Raw genomic sequence first — 16074 nt, 5'->3', positions numbered from 1 at the left:
TTTCGGTGATCGACAGGCTAGCGTAAAAACAAAACCTACATATTTGGCATTAGAAATATATATCTATTTCAATGTTATTTAAAACATACATATCATACATTTTACAATTATATTCGTGTTCAATCAATTTCGAATAGAAAGGTACGAGGATCATTTCAATATCGCATCCAACCACTTTGGTTGTCTTTTTTACCTTCCAAATAAATAAAATTCCATTCTCATCTATTTCCTTGCACTCTACATCGGAGAGAACCGACTCAAAAACAATCACCAACAAAATAAGAAAAAAAAAATGGGAACTAATTTATATTCAATTTTATTTAAAATACGCGCTTAATAGACAGTTAACTTTACTTATTCTCCTCGATCAACGCTGTAGCAATGTCCGTCATTTTCGGGTATTGAATATCTCGACTATCCAATTTCGATTGGGCCCAAAGGATCATTTTGATGAGGTACATGATTTTGGGACTCGATTCTTCTTGATGCTCCATTTTAAGTATTGCGGAATTAAGTTCACTTGCAACCTGGAATGAGAGAGTAAATTAGATGTTATTTTTCGTAATTCTACTAAAAGTCTAACATTCATGGAAGCAAAAAGTTGCTCCAGAAAGATCGATGTTTTTTTAAAAAAAAAAAATGGATTGAGTTCGGGAAAAAGTAATGTCGTGTTTGTGATCGAATTTTAACGCTTTATTTAACGTACTTAGAATTATCCGATTTAAGTCAAATATACGCCGTTTTGTTCGCAAACTAGTTGCCATTTAGAAGGCAACTCCATTATCCCCCTCTTATAAACCCCCCCTCCTTATTTGCAAAAAAAACTCAGACAGCCAGTTTTCGCAAGCCTCTTTTGAGGCCAACTTAGTAGCAACAAGAGCGTTTTGCATGGACCGGAAGAGATGGTAATCACTTGGTGCTAGGTCCGGGCTATACGGTGGGTGCGATAGGACATCCTATCCGAGCTCCCGTAGCTTCTGGGGAGGTCATCAAAGATGTGTAAGGCCGAGCGTTGTCCTGGTGGAACAGAACACCATTCCTATTGACCAATCCTGGCCGCTTCTGGTCAATCGCCTGCTTCAAGGGTCTGGCCATAGTTGAGCAGCTCATAGTAGACGATTCCCTTCCAATCCCACCAAACACACAGCACAACCTTCCTGGCCGTCAATCCGGGCTTGGCGATGGTTTGGGCCGGCTCGCCGCGCTTGGACCACGATCTTTTTCGCTTGAGGTTGCCGTACGTGATCCACTTTTCATCACCAGCCATCATCTACTTCGAAAATGGACCGAATTCGTTCCGTGTCAGCAGTGCATCGCAGGCGTTGATTCGATCCAAAAGATTTTTTTGCCTCAACTCGTGTGGCACCCAAACATCCAGCTTTTTTGGAATCCAATCTTTTAGAAATGGTTCCAAACAGTTTTATGGTCTATACCCAGTTCCTGGCCAATCGAGCAAATGCTCATATGCCGGTCTACTTGGATGATTTCGACGATTTTATCGATTTCTACGATGATTGGCCTACCAGTGCGGGGTGTACCTTCGACATCCACTGCACCAGAACGAAATCGATCGAACCAACGCCGTGCTGCGGGAATCGTTACGGTATCGGGCCGATAAACTTCACAAATTTTTTCGTCCGCCTTCGTTGCATTTTTTCCTCTCAGGTAGTAAAAATGTAAAATGCGACGAATGTCTTACTTGGTGGACTCCATCTTTGACGCGCTATAACTTGAGACTGAAACGTACGATCATAAAACTGTCAAAAAGACACCTGTAGCCCAAATTGCCGTATAGTATGACCCGATGCGATAAGTACAACACAAGATATGTTTAAGTGCCGCCATCTATTGACAAAATAGGGCATAACTTTTCCCCCAACCTAATATACTACTCGTGAAGGAAATAACGCTGCTTTATTTTTCTAATCTAAATTAATCTTTCAGAGTTTTACAGTGCACCAGACAATTACAAGGCCTGAGAAGAATAAGAAATGCTCTGCATTGTTGCAGGTAAGGAGATTGACAGGGTAAAAGTGGGTAAAGTAATCAACACAGAACAAGTCGGGAAACCGGAAGCTGGACATTTCAGATACGAAAGGTTTTGCGTATTTCTTAGTACGTAGCACGTAATATATGCATATATTGTGTGAGAGTATCCACTTTCGGATGATATTGACATAGCCTTGAATTTGCAAAGAAGTAACAGTATTATAAATAAATTTTGTTTCGGGATGAGCTTGTCCTTAGCCCACCATCTACTTGATGGCGGGCTGCACATTTTTTGTGAGAAGCAACTTACTTCTTCTATTCAGTGCGCGGACTGCTCTTTCGTGGGCGATGGCGATCGAAACCGTATAGCAAATATTTAAAAATTTTTAAAAGTACTGGGCGCTCGCCCATGAAAGAGCAGTCCGCGCACTGAATAGAAGAAGTAAGTTGCTTCTCACAAAAAATGTGCAGCCCGCCATCAAGTAGATGGTGGGCTAAGGACAAGCTCATCCCGAAACAAAATTTATTTTTATTAGCTCTAACCAGTTCTAGGTTCAAACAAATGCGTTTTCGGTCGTTGTAATTCATACCCTTGGCGGGTTTTGAATTGCATATAAACGAGCCAATTGCCACCTGTTGCCGCTTTCAGTCACGCTGCTCCGCAGGGTAGAGGCGCTGAGGCAGCGTCTGATGAGATCGCCTCTGCCCTGCGATCGAAACCGTATAGCAAATATTTAAAAAATTTTAACAGTATTATAACTTTGTTAGTAATTGTGCGATTTCCACCAAACTTGATAAGATCATGCTCTACATTATAGCCTACATTACTGCAAAATTTCGTGTTGCTAGGATGAACTTAAGCAGGGTTTTGCAGCCCATTACTGAAAATGATAGTAATATACTATTATTAACTTTATTTGAAGTAATATCGGTATGGAAGGTATTTCGGAGCCTAGCTACCATATAGTGGCAGTCTCTTGATTTTTTTCAGATTTTTCGGTTGAGCCGTTTCTGAGAATGGCCCCGTTAAATAAATGACCGATTTCGACCCCCCCGAACTCTCCACCTTTCCAACAAATGTCAAAAATAACACCAACTTTGGAAAGTAATAACCGAGATCTTTCATGTGATACCCCACATGACTATATTTGGTGAAAAAAAAATGAATGGCGACCTCCCTTAAATTGGACGTAAAATGATGTAATTCACTGCTTGCATGAGCGTTCACTGTTCCCACCTTTCCACCAAATTTGGTGTTAATCGCTGCTATAATCTCCGAGAAAAATGTGTGTGACGGACAGACAGACAGTCAGCCTGTGAGGAGTGACCAGATCTCCCATCAGGCGCGACCCCAGCTGGGGGATTGGGGCATACCTACTGATGTGTAAATATGTGTTCATGCACTTTTCTTTTCTGACTATGCATGGGCTAGTGTTTGGTCATCTCTGGTGCGCGGACCAAAATCGCTATGGGAAGGATACCTAGAACATAAAACCACTATGGAAGATGTGGGAAGGAGGAAACTTACGGAGCAGGGGTTCGGAACCCCAGTACCGGCGGCTTTTTGGAGTAAGCAAGCGGCCTCTCGGTCGTCGATATCCCTCGACTGCGGTGTTGGGCAACTTGGCCGCCGTGGCATCTAATGCTACAAGTGTTTTAAATTTGGAAAAGGAAGTGTTCAAGCGAAGTACCACTCTACCAAGAACACCAGTAACAAAGTCGCAGAAGGATGAATTGAAAGCAGATCGTTGGACGACAAAAACAGCAACAACACCGACCACACATATTCAAGAGGAGCAGCAGCATGAGGTACTCCAGGACCAGGAAAAGGACCCATTCAGAAGAAGTTCGTCAACTTTGAGATCTCCGCCAATGCCAAACATCAAAGATAAAACGGAGGGAAGGTCAATGAATGCCAAGTGTGAAGGACTCTCTAAAAGTAATAATCTGGTTAGAAATCATGGAGAGCCGAGCCCTGAAGTAGAGGAATCACCCTTCACACAACTTGGTGCAAAAATAGTGGAGCTGTCTGAGTTCATCAAGGATACGCAAAACATGCACCAAACCATAAAAAATATGGTGAGAGCTATTAGAGGGCTCTACAACAAATCGCAGCAGGAGGAACGAAATTTCAAGGGCAAGTCAAAATCTGTTGCACAGGCGACCCAAGTGACACCTAATCGTATTGTAATCAACCTGCCAGCAAACAAAAGAGTTCGGGAAAGAAATGTGGATCCTCTGGGAAATCCTCCTCCTAAGAGGAAAAAGGAAATACAAATAGTTCCGAAAAACGGAACTAAAAGCACCGAAGAGAAAAAGGAGGTCCCACAAGTGCGAGCTCCGACAATTGACTCGACAAAATCCAAAGGGAATGGAAACGGTGGATGGACCAAGATAGTTAAGAAACATGCAAAAGTGAGAATTCTGCCAGAATCCAGCAATGGAAGTTTATCCTACGAAGATACTGAAAAAGATTAAAACTGGCCCCGACCTAAAAGATCTGAGCGGAAATGTCAGCAACATTCGAAGGACCCAAGAGGGTGACCTCATGTTTGAGCTGAAAAAAAACCAGCTTGGGGAAAACTGATGGCTTCCGAACTCAGGATAAGAACTCACTTGGGGAAAATGTCACAGTACGGACCCAGAAACTTGAGATCTACATACAGTGCAAGGATCTCGATGAAGTGACATCCAAAGGAGAAATTTGCACTGCCCTGATGGAACAGTTCAAGTTGGAGGAACTTGCCGAAGAGTCCATTGTGAGTTTGCGGAAAGCCTATGGCAATACTCAAACGGCCACATTGCGATTGCCAGTGGACGCCGCGCAGAAGTTATTGGCGGCTGGGAAGGTGCAAATCGGATGGGTTGTTTGCCGTCTGAGAGAGCAGATTTCTCTAAAGAGGTGCTTCAAGTGCCTCGCGTTTGGCGATTTCGCGAAGGCATGCACCAGCGGTATTGATCGGTCCGATCGATGCAGAAGGTGTGGGGGGAGAAAGGCCATATTGCCAAAACGTGCAATAGGGACCCCAAATACTTATTGTGCGAAGGAAGTGAGGGACGAGATTACCGGAAGTGCTAAACGCCCGGAATTTAGGAAGGCGCTGACTTCAATGAAAAAATGAGGTTTTTTCAAATAAACCTGAATCATTGTAGTGTCGCCCAAGATTTACTCGTGCAGCAATTGAGGCGGCAATTGCCAGTCACCAGTGACGAACTGCTAGAGATCTGCGCTAGGATAGGAGATAACAAAGCTCCGGGTCTGAATGGCGTTCCGAATAGGGCTCTTAAGATTGCCGTGAAATCCAGAACGGACATGTTCGCTGAGTTTTTCGAAGCATGCATGTCCGAAGGGATATTTCCTGCATCATGGAAACAACAGAAGTTAGTGCTACTGTCTAAGGCTGGCAAACCTCCAGGTGAGCCAACCTCCTACAGACCTATTTGTCTTTTGGACACTGTGGGTAAAATGCTCGAGCGAGTATGCTATAATAGATTACTCTCGGTTGCTCTCAGATCGACAGTATGGGTTCCGTAAAGCCAAATCAACGACTGATGCTATCAAAATGGTTACTGGCTTGGCCGAAGATGCAATCCACGGAGAGGGCAGTACTAGCAAATATTGCGTGGTAGTGACCCTGGATGTATTCGCGAAATCGTTGAAATAATAATGTCAAAAACTGCGGAACTACTGACGCAATACACGCTGCGCGGTTACTCATGGAGAGACATTACATTACATTTCAGGATCTAGAGAAAGCGTTTGACCGTGTGCCACACGAACTCATCTGGTATGCTTTACGACAACACTTAGTGCCAGAAGAACCCATGCGCTGAGTGCTCTACCAAGATCCGAAAAGTAAAGTTCGAAGTATGGCGGGTGTATCGAAACCGCTGTCTCTGTTGGTGTTCATCAAGGAAGTGCCCTCTCACCACATCTCTTTGTTCTTGTTATGGACACCGTCACACGGGACAACCAACGTCCAGCGCCCTACATCCTGCTTTATGCAGATGATGTTTTACTAGCATCTGATAGCAAAAATGATCTCAAGCAACTTGTCCAAAAATGGAATGATCGCCTCATGCAACACGGTCTCAGATTGAATCGAAACGAAACTGAATTTTTGACGACCGATCCCCATGAAACAGGCACAATCAATGTCAGCGGCAGTAATCTTCCCAGAACTGAGCGATTTAAATACCTCGGGTCAACGCTACCACCCGATGGGGAACTGCGTTATTAAATTGCTTCACGCATTAACGCAACCTGATGAAGTGGCGTTCCACAACCGGTGTTTTTTTTGTGATCGACGGATCAACGGACGTCTCAAATCTAAAATTTATCGCAATGTCGTCCGTCCTGTCGCCCGCTATGGTTCTGAGTGTTGGCCGACTATAAAAGACAATGAACGACGTTTTGTGGTAGTGGAGACGAAGATGTTGCCTTAGAGTAGTGGCGTGACACGTTTTGATCACATCCGCGATCGTTATGGGGTTGCACTGATCGTGAAAAAAATCCGAGAAGGACGTCTTCGATGGTATGGTCAGGCAATTCGGCCTAATGAGAATTCACTTGCCAAGATTGGTCTGATCGTCGAAGTCGATGGTAAACGACCAAAAGGCAGGCTGAAACAGCGTCGGCTTGATGAGGTGGATGGGAATTTAGAAGCCTCGAGATTGCACCCAAAGGACAAAGGCTGAAGAAAAAGAAGATAAACAAAAAAATTAGTTTTGGCTTACCTTAGGCTTATACTATTGGCGGTTTTACATGGAATATGATTCTCAACGACGCCTTGTTTGCGATTATATAAAAAGAAAGGACTTTCGTCCGTTGCCACTTTCAATTACGCTGTTCCCAGGGAAGAGGTAAAGCAACGGCTGATGAGTTGCATATGCACTGGAGGAAACTTTTATTCGCCTGCGAGATATCTTAATGGTTTCCTTCCGTTAGAAGGAAAGCCTTTATAGACACTCTAGACTTGGTTCTCAACTTAGTTGGAACTCATTTGCCACAGATCATGCAACTTAATTAGCAACCTTGTAATGTTTTGAGATTTCAAAGAGCAGAGATCGAGTGATGAGCGGTGATTTTTGTTGCTTTCTCGTCGAAAAGTTCGCAAACCAAGTTGCAATCGATGCTACAGAACCGCCAAACTTGGTTCTCAGCCGGAAGCTCTGCCCACAAATGTCAAAATTATTGATATTCTTGCAACCATAGGCATGCAACTTGGAATATTGGTTGCCACCCCGCGCCACGACAACTCTTCGCACTAAATGCAACTACACCGCGGTCGATTAGCGTTGAAAGTAAAATCTTCAGTACTTGTGGATCCCCAATCAATGCTTGCCGGGCAAATTTCTTCAAACCTTTTGTCAACGTTGTTAATTGATGAAGCACTATTCCACTGTTTGTTACTTCGCCAGCTCGAAATCACATTTCACAGTGGTACAGGGAAATGCTAATCCTTAGAAGACTATCGAGGGGTAGTGAAGCACCTTCGCAGAATAGCCAAGAATGATGACAATTTCTGGTGGATATTTACTTATCTTTTTTAAGGTACGAACATGTTCACGCGGATAGATCTTAGCTCTATGTTTGGCAGAAATTAGATTTTAGCATTTTGAGGAGAATCGGAACGGAGATTGAATCACTTTTTATGGCACGGTTTTTACTGGAGTTTTTGTTGTGACACAGAATTTGCGATGAGATGAAGCTAATTGAACTCTTTTCAAGTATACACGCAAAATAAAGCCTCGCCTTTGATTGTCGAGAAGCAAGAAAGGACAATCTACCACTTTTCACTGTTAAAATCAACTTCTCAAACACACGATTTTTTCGTCGGCTGAAACGCAATTTCTCAGCAGAAAGCCTTCACACCAAAGTAAAACTGGCAATTGACCTCGGAATGTTCTGCATTCAAAAATAGCACAGAAAAACATGTTCCCTTACCTTTTGTCGATGTGATTGCTCGAGTAAATCAGCGAAAGGGCTGTTTTGCGGTTTTTCGAAAGCTAGTAAGGCAAGCGTACGCTCCAGTTCACACAAAGCTTCGGGAATACTTTCACCGGCTTCTGAGAGTTTTGTTTGAGCAAATGATAGCGCCTCTTCGATTTTTCCAGCTCTGAAAAAACACTTGTTAGTTCCCCAAACGGTCAGCGTGACGGTTCGCAAAATACCTGATCAATTCAATTAATTGGAGCTGCTGCAGATGGAAGAATAAATATCGGTCGTTATCCAGTAGTTCCGGGTGTAGCTGGTTCACTAGACGGGTGGCTTCCTGCACTCTACCGTTTTGCACTGCATCACGTATTAATATGCGTTCATCTAAAGTGTTCAATTCGACGCTTGGCTCCAAACCGGCCTCTACTTGAAATTTCTCAGCCGCTTCTTTGAATCCTTCTGAAAACGCAGAAGATTTTTGTAAGTGAAACTTCACATGATTAAATATATCCTTCACCTGTAACCAAATAATTCATGATTAAACGATTCATGTCCGACTGTCGAAATTGAAACTGTGCTAAACGAGCGAGCCAATCTTCTTTCGAGATGCTTGGCATATCTTTGGTCTTCTCGTTGAAGCTCATCTCTTAATTGTTTGGAAAATGTTTCTCGAAATTTTACTAAAGCTACAAACTTGCCGATGACAACGAAATTATACGGCGAAACTTCCGAAGAACAATGAAAAACGCCAGACGTCAACTCGCGGGAGAATGGTTTTTCTCGTGTTTAGCAGTAAAACAATCCTGATGTTGGCTACGGATCATACTGTGGAGACTAATGATCTCTTACATTTACATCTGACTATTGTGAATACCCGCAAATGGTCAATGGTAGGAAATTGAACTTGGCTTTTGAATATGACAGTTGATTATATTTACATTCCAACAGCTTTGAATTTTTCTATTTTGTGGCCTAGACCTATTATCCATTAAATGATTTATATGAGTATCGTGATGTTAACAAAAGTGTGAAATATGGAGAATAGCAGAAATCGCGTACTACATCGTAATGAGTCCACAAAACGTGAATTGCTCAACCGGCCGCGACTCCTTACTATCATAAATCGGTTAAAAACTGATTTCTCGTCGTATAAGTTTACAGTCTATCGTTGTGCTACGAAGTTACACGCCTTGCAAAAAGCTTTACACAGTAAGTTCGATTGCTGGGTGGAAATAGAAGAGTGCAATAATTGTTATATCATATTCAGCTTCTGAAATTCCTTACAAATTGGTTCTGAACGTGCTCGAACGACACCACCTAAGTCAATCGGATGAAACGATTTCAGTTAGACATACTCAATTGACGCCAGTTATTCACGACATACTGTATGCCTGCGATAAGTTAGGCCACTTCACCCAACAGACTGCATTCGACCTGGAAGTCACAACTGGAATTTTAAGTAATTTCCTATGGGACGTGTTTGATCCGTAAGTAAAATATCTTTTTGTACATGCAAATGCTTTTAGAATAGAATTCAGATAAATCTTATAATATGCAGCATAAGTAAACCTAGCCCCTTCAGTTGATAAAAAAAAACAGTGAACTCTCGCTCTGATTTGTCCTTTTGGGAAAAAAGAGAAAAGCAACCTTAGTTTTCCCCGCACAAGGAGTCATTCACATGGTGGAATATAAGTTAAGTCACTTCTAAAAAGTATGCGAGTGGGCTGAACATTGATATACTCTTATATAAATGGTTACCTTTCACCTCACACCTATGCGACATCGCATCATCGGTTACCTGAAATGCGCTTCAGCTTCCTCCACAACTTCTCGAGACGCTTACACGCCTCCTCTATTGTTCTGCGCCAAATGCTCTTGGGGCGACATCCTCGTCGGCCATCTTGGGAGAGTGGATTCCACTGCATGGAATAGCCCGCAATGCAGTTGTCGCCACTCCTTAATGTGTGACCTATCCACTGCCACTTCCCTCTTCCTATCACATCGCATACGAGTGCCAAGCTTGTACGCCGATTAAATTATTCATTTGAAATAGTGTCAGGCCAGCGTACTCCGACGATAAGACGCAGACAGGAATTGACGAAAGCTTGAAGCCTTTGAGTAACAGTAGAGTTCACTTTCCATGTACTACTCCCATATAACAACACAGAGAGAACACTAGTACAGAACAATCTCAACTTGATCTTAGTGTTGAGATAACTGCATTTCCAAATTTTAGACAGGGCAGCGAAAGCATCGTCCGCAGAAATCACGCTTCTTAGATATGCAAATTGATCGACGCTTTCGTGCTCTGCCCATTAATGCAGATAGGGAGAGTGCGATGTCCCTTGGTTTTGTTCGTGTTTATCTTCAATCCGACTCTACTTGCCTCTCTTTCCAAATACAGAGCAGCGGTGAGATATCATCAGCGTAGTCGAGGTGTTTGAGGAAAGGCCTCATCGTCCATTGAAATCCCCCACGTCCTCCGGACAGGGCAGCATGAAGAACGTCACCGATAACAAGAATATAATATCGATAACAGGACGCAACCCTGGAGGACTCCGTTTTGGACCTCAAAATCCTCCGAGATTTTACCCACGGTGCACCACGTGACATTTTGCGCCATAATATGCCCCTTCTATGTAGAGTACTCCATCGAAACGCTATCGTAAGCTTTCCTGAGATCGATTAAGATCAAGTGCAGCAAAGATCTAAATTCCGCGCACTGTTCCAGAATGATCCGTAGGGTGTTAATGTGGTCGATGCAGGAGAATACGAAGCAGAAACCAACCTACTCTCTGTCTATCAAGCTTTCGAAATGTTCTTTGATGCATTCCAGAATTATTTTAGTTATTATCTTTTTGCGACGGAAGGGAGCACGCGGGTACTTCTGCAATTGTCACACTCAAAACGAATTCCTTTTTTGGATTTTAACGACCATCCCCTTCTTCCACTCTCTGAGAACGGTCTCGGATTCCCAAGATTTCCGTATGATGAAAGCAGCAGATCTGCAGTAACTGCAAATGCAGCTTATTTATCGAGCTCTGCGGGGAGACCGTCATGCCCAGCGGCTTTACTCCGTTTGAGTGCATGGCTGGCCAAAATGATTTTTCTTCTGCTTGGAGGAATAGTCCGAATCTCACCGGATGTAATACGGTTAAGGACCTTGATGAAGTATTCTTACCACCTCTTCAACTGTTCATCATCATGGATAAGAAGTCGACCATTGACGTACTTCACGGGACCATCAAAAGATTTGTGACCACATGCCAGCTCTTTCGTGGTGCGGTATACACTTTTGAAATCATTGCGATCTGCGGCATCTTCTGCTTCCCTGACCAGCCCCCACAACGTTAAACTTCTCGAGATTTCGCTCGGTGTCGGAGTTCGAGCCCGTCGCACAGTAGAACTTTCAACCCCTTCCGTTCATCGATCCGCTTCCACGACTCCGCAGTCAGCCAGATCTTATGACGCACTTTCGGGACGTGTTCGACGACATGTGCAGCACCCGAGAAAAGGGAATTTTTGATGGTGGCCCAATACTCATTGATATTCTCAGGAGCGTTACTAATTAGATCTGCCGCTCGATCAGCAAAATAGCTCTTCCACTGTCGATATTGGCCTAAGGGGGTCGCAGCTCCCCAACCCTGCGAGAATTGGCGGAAGCAACACGCAACCGAACGTAAGCGACCATCAATATGGTGAACCCTTTCGAGGCTCATGTCAGCGCCTCTCTTGTTACGCACATCCAGAAGAATTCCTAAATCTATTGCTGATCGCGAAGTGGTAGACCTGATTGCTCGTACGTCGTCGGTGAGTTGATACCTGACTAACGTTATGCCTCGAACAGTGAGCCACCAATGACGAGGCGATGAAAGTCGTAGAAATTCGTTACGGTCGCCAAGACATCACGATCACAATGTCACCTTTATGAAGCTTTTCCTGAACAGCGTTTAATTGCTCAGAGAAAGCATACTCTGGGAGCGTGAGCGAAAGGTCCTTTAGAAACGTACCAGGTCACACGTGAAAACAGCAGTCTTTTCAAAACGCGTGCGCACCTTCTTTCGAGAGGTGAAAGTATAAAGATGTGTTTTAGCGCTTTGCCCACGTGAGTTGCTATCAAATTTTTAATTTTGGAAAAATCGAATCCTATTAAGTTTTATCGTCGTTTAAAGCCTGTTTATGGTAACGATGCTATTGATAGATACACTGTAAATCGATGAGGAATAAAATTTCGTGATTGTAAAACTGGAAAAGCCATAATTGTTGAAGAAACATGCAGAGGACGTCCTACCACTTCGCCAAGCGACAAGAATCGCAAACTCGACGATGATTTGATCCTAATGACCGGCGAACATGCAAAAAACGTGTTAGCTTCATTATTGAATATAAGTTTTGCAAGGCTGATTCAGAATTTTCCAAACAATTTCAAATTTTTCCAAACTGATTTCAGATTTTTCCAAGTCAATTTCAGAATTTTCCACTTCAAATTCAGAAATTTTTCAATGCTCCAATGTGAGGTTTTATACCAACATTTTACTACTGGACAAGGATATAGTTTATGCAGCGAGAGAAATCTTAGCTGCCCATCAATTTTCTATCATTGTTTGATTTCATGGTCGGAGAAAACATGTAATCTCCTCCATCTTTGAGGTTTTTCATGACTTCTAGAAATAAAATCGTATACGTATGACTGCAATTAATTTCGCGGTTTCGTGTAGAGCCTGACGGTCTCAGATTGAATCTAAACAAAACTGAATTTTTGACGACCGATCCCCATGAAACAGGGACAGTCACTGTCAGCGGCAGTGATCTACCCAGAACTGAACGATTTAAATACCCCGGGTCAGCGCTATCAACCAATGGAGAACTGCGTTATGAAATTGCTTGACGCATTAACGCAACCTGGATGAAGTGGCATTCCACAACTGGTGTTCTTTGTGATCGGTGTATCAACGAACGTCTCAAATCGAAAATTTACCGCAATGTTGTCCGTCCTGTCGCTCTCTATGGTTCTGAGTGTTGGCCAACTATAAAAGGCAATGAACGGCGTCTTGCGGTAATGGAGACGAAGGTGTTACGTTGGACTAGTGGCGTCACACGTTTTGATCACATCCGAAATTAGGATAGCCGCGACCGTTATGGGATTGCACCGATCGTGGAAAAATTACGAGAGAGGCGTCTTCGATGGTATGGTCATACTATTCGCGCTAATGAGAATTCACTTGCTAAGATTGGTCTGAACATCGAAGTCGATGGTAAACGACCAAAAGGCAGGCCTAAACAACGGAGGCTTGATACGCTGGATGGGGATTTAAAAACCTCGAGATTGCACCCAGATCAGGCATTTGATAGAACCAAATGGCGAAACCGATCACGACGAGCCGACTCCGCTTGTGAGCGGAACAAAGGCTGAAGAAAGAGAAGAAGTGTAGAGCCTCATTTAGAGTCCAGGCCGATAACGATAACTTTTGGGGAGTTGGTGGATTTCTACAGTTTCTACCGCCTCGAAATTGGAGGCATATTGTTCGAGCACAGAACACGACCATTAGTAGATTTAGAATTGTCTTCTGGATCTGGTAACAAGAGAGGAATTGTTAGGGATCATGATTTCCCTTGCTTTCGTCGTTGGTCTTGCAGGATTGAGGGGCTGCGACCGCTTATATAGCGGACCCCAAATGACCTAATTAACTCGATGATGATTGAGCAGCCGTCAAAAATGTTTTTTTCTTTCGGAAAATTCAACATTCTCTGCGTCGTGACACGAGAAAATTTCTCATTGGAATACCTTTTTCGTAATGCGGTTTAGCAACGAGTAGTTCATCGAGATCATCGAAGGGCCTTTGTTCAGACCTGTATTCGTTCGTTCGGCATTCTCTATTAGCAGTTAGCCTCCATGTGGAAGTTTCATGTTCGATGTCATTGTGCCCATACTCCTCCTTGTTGGCTGAAGCGTGTAGTTGCGCTGCACAACTCGGGCATTGTAATGTAACTTTTGTTTTTTTTTTCTTTCTTTGACAAATACTTGCCATGTTGTCTATTCTTCGGGTGTCACTTCGGTGGCCCAAGGAATGAACGAAAGGGATTGGGAAGAGGCATTTTGGACGATCGAGACGAAAACCGTGTTTCTCTATTTCTTCTAATGTTTTTTCCAGTGATTCGAGCTGACCTTCATTTAGGAGCGGTATATTATCGGAGAAGCTTGGGCAATCCCTGAAGAATGGTTTCAATTCGAAGTTGCGATATCGCAGGGTTATTTCCTGTAAGTAGCCAAATCGTGTCAATGGCAAATTCTGTGTCGATCGGCAGTTGAACGTAAACATGCGTGATGTTTAGTTAACCGAAAATGTTTACGCCTTTAAGTTAATTAAAAAGCTGCATTCAACATATATGTTCACCAGCGATGTAGCGTAGTTGCTAGAGGTGATTTCTTCTTTGAAGTGGAAACTGCATTTCCAACATTTCATTTATCCTCAAAGTTATAAAAATTTTGAATAACTTCACCCGTTTTCTAAATGTTTTGTTCAATTGTATTGACTTACGACTTCATTTGAATAACTTCTATTTGCCTTCAAAAAGAAAGACCAGCTGGCATTCCACATCTGCCTCAAATACAAAATTTGCGGCATTGTTTTCGCCCTATAGTATTCTAAGGAACAGCCACCAAAGACAATGAACGCCGCCTCGCAGTTATGGAAGCGATAATATTGCGTTGGCCCGGTCCGAAATCACGATATGTATAATACAATCGATAAGGCGTTGCTACCATCACACAAATTTCTTATTTAAGAAGATCGTCGGGGACCAGCCCAAAAGACGACTGATGGTCTGGTACGCAAGGCAGCAACTTGGAAACTTTTCTACTTCGTTTGAAAAAAGGGGTAATGCAATAAAATAAATCGAAACTATTTTTCACGTGGGTCACGAAACCGAAGCAAACGTTTTCATACTTTAGAAGAAAATCATTGTTATGTTCTTATTGAAAGTTGTTTACTACAGAATCTGTATTATTATTATTCTGTTAAGGGAAAGTCGCACCGCGTCCTTGAAGAACTATTGTGCCCCTTTTACTGGTTATAGTGTACCTGTTGATCATAGTATCTCAAGCAGGCCTGTAACCGTTAGGAACTTTAGTATGTTCCCCACTTCCAGAAGTTTCAGCTTTGCATCTGGTATTAAGTGTTCTCCCAGATGTATCGACCTACTTTGCACAAGTGCCGGACACTGTCCCAGGACGTGCATAGAGGTTTCGTCCTCCTCACAGAACCTGCAGGCAGTGTCCGTAGATATCCCTAGCTTCCCTAGGTGATAGTTCAGCCGACAATGACCAGTGAGAATTCCCACTATGATTCGGAGGTTCTTTTTGGTGAGGTTTAAGCAATCCTTTGTGCGCATGGGTTCGTATCCCCCAATAAGCATCCTGGACTGCTCCATCCCTGGTAGGCCCGCCCAATATAGTTCCCTCAACCGTTTCTATTCGTTTCTTAGATTCATAGCTATGAAACCGTTTCCGATTCCACAGAAGGGTTCTGGTCCGTGTAAAGGCATCCCTGCTCCCTTCTTGGCTAGTTCATCCGCTGCCTCATTGCCTTCCAACCCAGCATGGCCTGGAACCCAAAGTATCCAGACCTTGTTGGACGAGCCGAGTGTATTCAGTCTCTCAAGGCATTCCCATACCAGTTTAGAGTTCACCTGGTTGGACCTAAGTGCCTTGATCGCTGCTTGGCTATCGGTGAGAATGGCTATGCTCTGCCCCCTGTAGTTCCATTGCAGATTAAAGGAGGCACATTTGTCAATGGCATTTATTTCCGCCTGGAATATGCTAGTGTACCTGCCCATTGACTCAAAGTACATTTTCCTTGGACCAATGACACCGGCACCCGCTCCCTCTGCTGTGAGGGATCCGTCAGTGTACCAAGTAATCAGTTGCTGGTTTAAGCTGTATGTCGCAGCCACGCTCTCCCAGTTTGCCTTGTTACTCCAACGTGTTTCAAACTTCTTATCGAAGTGAAACCTCGTTGTCATGTTGTCCCTCGGTATCAGTAAATCGGGATACCGCCTAGAAAGGATATCAATCTTCCTTCGATTTAGGCAGCTCCCCGCCTCACTCATACTACCGGCCATCCTGAATATTGATCTCCTTGCCTGCA

At 43.4% G+C, this 16074-nt stretch overlaps 2 protein-coding genes across 2 annotated transcripts in view; one reads left to right on the top strand and one right to left on the bottom strand.

Moving 5' to 3' along the window:
- Window positions 1-40: 40 nt before the first annotated feature.
- LOC119656519 (glucose-induced degradation protein 8 homolog) lies at window positions 41-8706 on the bottom strand. Its single transcript, XM_038062863.1, has 4 exons — window positions 8445-8706; window positions 8164-8386; window positions 7937-8108; window positions 41-527 (listed from the first exon to the last, which is right to left on the bottom strand). The coding sequence occupies exons 1-4, from the start codon at window positions 8569-8571 to the stop codon at window positions 351-353; spliced, it is 699 nt and encodes a 232-aa protein (XP_037918791.1). The 5' UTR covers window positions 8572-8706; the 3' UTR covers window positions 41-350.
- LOC119656515 (dystrophin) overlaps window positions 8691-16074 on the top strand; it is a 25683-nt gene continuing 18299 nt past the window's right edge. Inside the window, exons 1-3 of the mRNA XM_038062858.1 lie at window positions 8691-8817; window positions 8876-9136; window positions 9195-9414. Coding sequence (XP_037918786.1) covers window positions 8962-9136; window positions 9195-9414 — 395 coding nt within the window. The 5' untranslated portion in view covers window positions 8691-8817; window positions 8876-8961. The remainder of the gene's footprint in view (window positions 8818-8875; window positions 9137-9194; window positions 9415-16074) is intronic.

Source organism: Hermetia illucens, chromosome 5 (assembly GCF_905115235.1).
Source record: "Hermetia illucens chromosome 5, iHerIll2.2.curated.20191125, whole genome shotgun sequence".
NCBI classification, from domain to species: domain Eukaryota; kingdom Metazoa; phylum Arthropoda; class Insecta; order Diptera; family Stratiomyidae; genus Hermetia; species Hermetia illucens.
Note: the sequence above shows the minus strand (reverse complement) of the source record. Positions and strands in the feature narration are given on the sequence as shown.